General features: G+C 42.4%; 1 protein-coding gene across 1 annotated transcript; it reads right to left on the bottom strand.

Annotated features, from left to right (window-relative positions):
* Nucleotides 1–422: 422 nt before the first annotated feature.
* LOC145270771 (uncharacterized) lies at nt 423–1049 on the bottom strand. Its single transcript, XM_080126371.1, has one exon. It carries the CDS (start codon nt 1047–1049, stop codon nt 423–425), a length of 627 nt encoding a protein of 208 aa, XP_079982497.1.
* Between the last annotated feature and the right edge of the window lie 3192 nt (nt 1050–4241).

Genomic DNA, 4241 nt, shown 5'->3' with positions numbered 1-4241 from the left:
GAAGCATCACGGGCGGGCACCTCTGTGGCGTCTACGATGCCCACTGGTGGCAAACACGAGGGTGCTGGCAAAGGCGCTCTCGGCAAGTCAAGCCGGTTAGGTGCTGTTACTTCCAAGCTCTGTGGTGACGTGTGCCGTCCTCCCTGGAGATCCAACAGGTCTCTCCTCAGCGGTATGGTGGTCTCAACAGGGTTTCCGTTGCTTCGGTTTCCATAGGGGAGGAACTTTCTAAGGTGTTGTCGATTTCTTATGGTTAGGCGCCCGGACACATGGACTTTAATGACGTACTGGTGGAATTGTCTGAACTCTACAACCACTCCAGTTCGCTCCCAACGTTTGAGGTGGTTGCCGATCAGGTTCTGGATGTGGACGTTGTCTCCTACTTTGAGAGGCGTGAGGGCTCTCGTGTGCATCGCCCACTTCTAATGTTCTGTAGAGTGTCTCTTGGCAAGAGCCTGTTCTCTATGGGTGAGGGTCTCCTTCCATACCGGATATGAGCAATATCGTCCCATCGGGATGGGGATGGGGTCTCTGATGTGCCTCTCAAAATACACAAGTGCTGGAGAAGATCTAATGTCAGGGTTAATAGAGTTTCTGTATACCAGTATGGCTCTTTGAAATTTGTTAACGTCGATCGAGCCACCAGGCGAGGTGTTGTCCATTATCATGCGTTTTGCGGTTTTAACCGCAACTTCTGCTCTACAATTTGCATGGGGGTTGGCAACTGACGTCAACCGGTGGCAGACTCCCCATGATTGAAGGAATTCTTGCGTTTTGCCGGCTGTAAATTGTGGGCCGCCGTCAGTTGTGAGCTCCTCTGGCACCCCAAACCTGGCGAAAACCTCACGCAGTCGCTTAATGAGGCCTGCTGCCCCATTCTCCGACCGGAACACTATTGGCCAGTTCGAGTACCGGTCTACTATGACAATGTACTCAGTGTTGTTGTGAGTGAAGTAGTCGAAACACAGCTGCTGAAACGGGTACTCGGGTGATGTTATATCCGATAGGGGCTGTATGGCGTTAGACTTTGCAATGCGCTGGCAATGCATACATTTATCTCTGGTTCGCTGAATGTCCAGTGATATATTCAGCCAATATACACTGCCGGCTGCTCTGACATTCATGGCGTTGATGCCCTGGTGTGCCGCATGAGGGCCTCAAGGATATCTGGACGCAATGACGCAGGAACAACGATTCTGTTCCCAGACAAGACAACCCCATCCATATAATAGAGGCTTCTGGCGATGCGGTAGTAAGGGCATAGTGGCACTGGGAGATGACGACAATCCGCAGGAAAGTCTTCCTGGATGATGTCTTGCGTAGGGTTTCATCCGATGCTGTGGCCTCCTGCACCATCTCCCATGTCACCACGTTTTTGACGGCATAGAGTGCTGTAGATACAGACGCCAGGACAGAACTGTCCTCTGCGATGTCGAAGTTATCTTCGTCGGGTGGCATGGGCGCCTATTGGGGTTGTTGGTGTGTTGCGGGGTACCTTGATGCGGCGTCGGCGCCTGCGTTGTGCTTGCCGGCCACATGGATTATTTTGAATTTGTAGGCTAGAGTATTTTCCTTCAGGTTGAGCAGACATCGGTTCTCAATCTCCGAAAGCGACCGGTCGTTTAGTATTACTACAAGAGGTTTGTTGTCGGTGGCTGAAATGTCCTTATGGGGGTACCTGGGATTTGAACCATTTTGCTTAGTCGCATGCGATGGACCAGTGTGCTTTCCTCCTTTACTTCCAGGCGTTTAATGGCAGCCAGGAGTTCGGCCTCAGGCATGGACGCTACACCATTTTGCAGGTCCCTTAGAATGTCTTGCTTTAGTTCCTAATCGCAACAATCGAATAGTGCCGTTGTGCACATGGTGGTAGGCACCGTCATGCCGGTCTTATACATATTCCACTGTCTGGTGAATGAAGGCTACTGACCAGGAGAGCTCCCTGCACTAATAGATGGAGGCTGTAATTTAAGTACGGGTTTCGGGGATGGCTGTGCCGATATTGGATGTGCAAACTGCTGGTGCATGCTCATTGATGAGCTAGCACCGGTTATTCAGCAGGGAGGGGTTGGGTTTTGTATTCGCAGTTTGCAACAGGACAAGCTAATTCGATGCTAGACATAACTGGATATTGGTCGTCGGTGTTAGAATGGGAAGAGTCCTCGCTGGGTGAGTACATATGAGATGGATCACTGTCCAGAAGGCTCCATGATGTAGAGGACATAAATGAAAGTTCTCATCTTCTGTTGGTTGCTGGATGACGCGAAAACAGATGGCCTTTACATCAGAGCCTGAGACGAGATGAGTCAAGGTGAGTATATCATGAGAAATAGAGTGATGGCTACCTATCTATACTACAGTTAATAAACAAAGTTTGATACACATGATGTCATTTTGAATGAAAAAAAATAGCGTAAAATATATTTTAATAATCATGTAATAGATCAATATGTAATCTGATAGTTAATTAAAAGCAAACTCTAAAAGCGTGCTATACATGCAAACACAAACAATGTACACATAGCCAGTTCCCTACAGAAGTGAATATAACATTGCTCATTTACAAAGAAGTAGGCGGCCTTTGTCAAACAATTTAAAACGAGTCTGAAGGACTTAATCTACAAATAACATAGGTTTAGCTCAGGTCTACTTTGTGAGCTATGGCTATGCCGTTTTTCGCTGGAGTTTATATGCACCCATGTTTGATGCATTTTAAAAGTGATCACAACGTCTTTCCTTCTGATCATCTCCGATAATCTTTAGCAAAAACTTCGCGCAAATCTCCGGCATCTTTAGTTCCTGACGAATAATTATGTATAAAATTCTACCGCTGACATCAAACTGAACACTTTTTGTCTATATAGACACACGAGCGTTCTTATCCACAAGGACATTTATTTGTAAGATCAAGCCTGGTTACTTTACTCCTCTATGATAATTTTAAAGGGGTTTACAAAAATAAAACGCCCAAAAATTTCCTGAACGCATTGTATATATATATATATATATATATATATATATATATATATATATATATATATATATATATATATATATATAATTATGTGTGTGTGTAACATTTTATTTATAGTTCAGACAGGATAAACATGTTTACATAAAAAGGTGGCACATGACTAATAAAAACCCCTTCATTCTGAAAAATACCGTAACAGGCACAAACTGCCCATGTTACTGAAAATTAGATACAAGCGGTTTCAATAATCATCTCACACATATATCATAAATGTATACCTAATTCATTGGCTTTCTGCTACATAAGTTTTTAGTTGGCTCGGTTTTTAATTGCACAAATGTAAGTGCACCCAACGTCATGGCATCCAAAAGTGTGTTATCCCATACTTCCGACTGCGAATTTTATATAAAATGTCCGTACAATTTATTTGAATATTTTTAAGAGTGTCCTAAAGAACCAAAGATGGGGCATTAAAGCAACTCCTCCTTGATATGTAAAGAAGTGTCTCATTGACGAATGGGTAATTATTTCATTCACGTAATATAATTCACTGCAATGCTGGTTACATTTTGTATAACTGTTACTTATTAGTGACATTTATGGCAAAATTCTAACAGGAACGAGACGTTATTAATGAGACGGTGTATTAACAAATATGTACCATTAATGACGTTAAATGGGCTTCGCCTTCATTTCTTACTGATTGGTCATAGCGAGCGTCTTCGTGGAGTCAATGAATACTTTATAAAGTGAGAGAATTAGATAGATCTAGTATTTATTAACAGAAAACGATTTTTCTTGTGTTCTTAAGACTTTTATATTATGATATTTGCTGTTATCGAGTCGTATCGTAGACGACATTCAGCTTTTAATCAATAATGAGTAAATGTCGCATTTTTTTATTATACGTTTCTTAATAGCAATATTCATGTATGGACAAAGGCAGAAATGTACATCTCCATGAGAGCTGTGGATTACGCTTGAAGCAACAAAACGACGCAGCTCTGACAATATTATCTGAGTATAACTTTAATATTAATATTTAATAACTTTCAACGCATCAGCCATGGTAGGTTATTTATGCATTTGTTTCGGGGCCCAAAAGCTGCAATTTCTCTGATTAGCACCTGTGCAAAATTTAAATAAGGTACTTACTTTGATTTTATAAAATGCTAATCGCAATATATCCTTATATTCCAAGACTTCCTAAGTGTGCTAGGCATGGTGGAAATGTAATAATTTCAGAGCTATGTGTCGTGAATTCAGG

The sequence above is a fragment of the Euprymna scolopes genome, chromosome 4, assembly GCF_053919585.1.
Source record: "Euprymna scolopes isolate OS-2025 chromosome 4, ASM5391958v1, whole genome shotgun sequence".
Classification (NCBI taxonomy): domain Eukaryota; kingdom Metazoa; phylum Mollusca; class Cephalopoda; order Sepiida; family Sepiolidae; genus Euprymna; species Euprymna scolopes.
The sequence above is the reverse complement of the archived record's forward strand: the minus strand, read 5'-3'. Positions and strand labels throughout refer to the sequence as shown.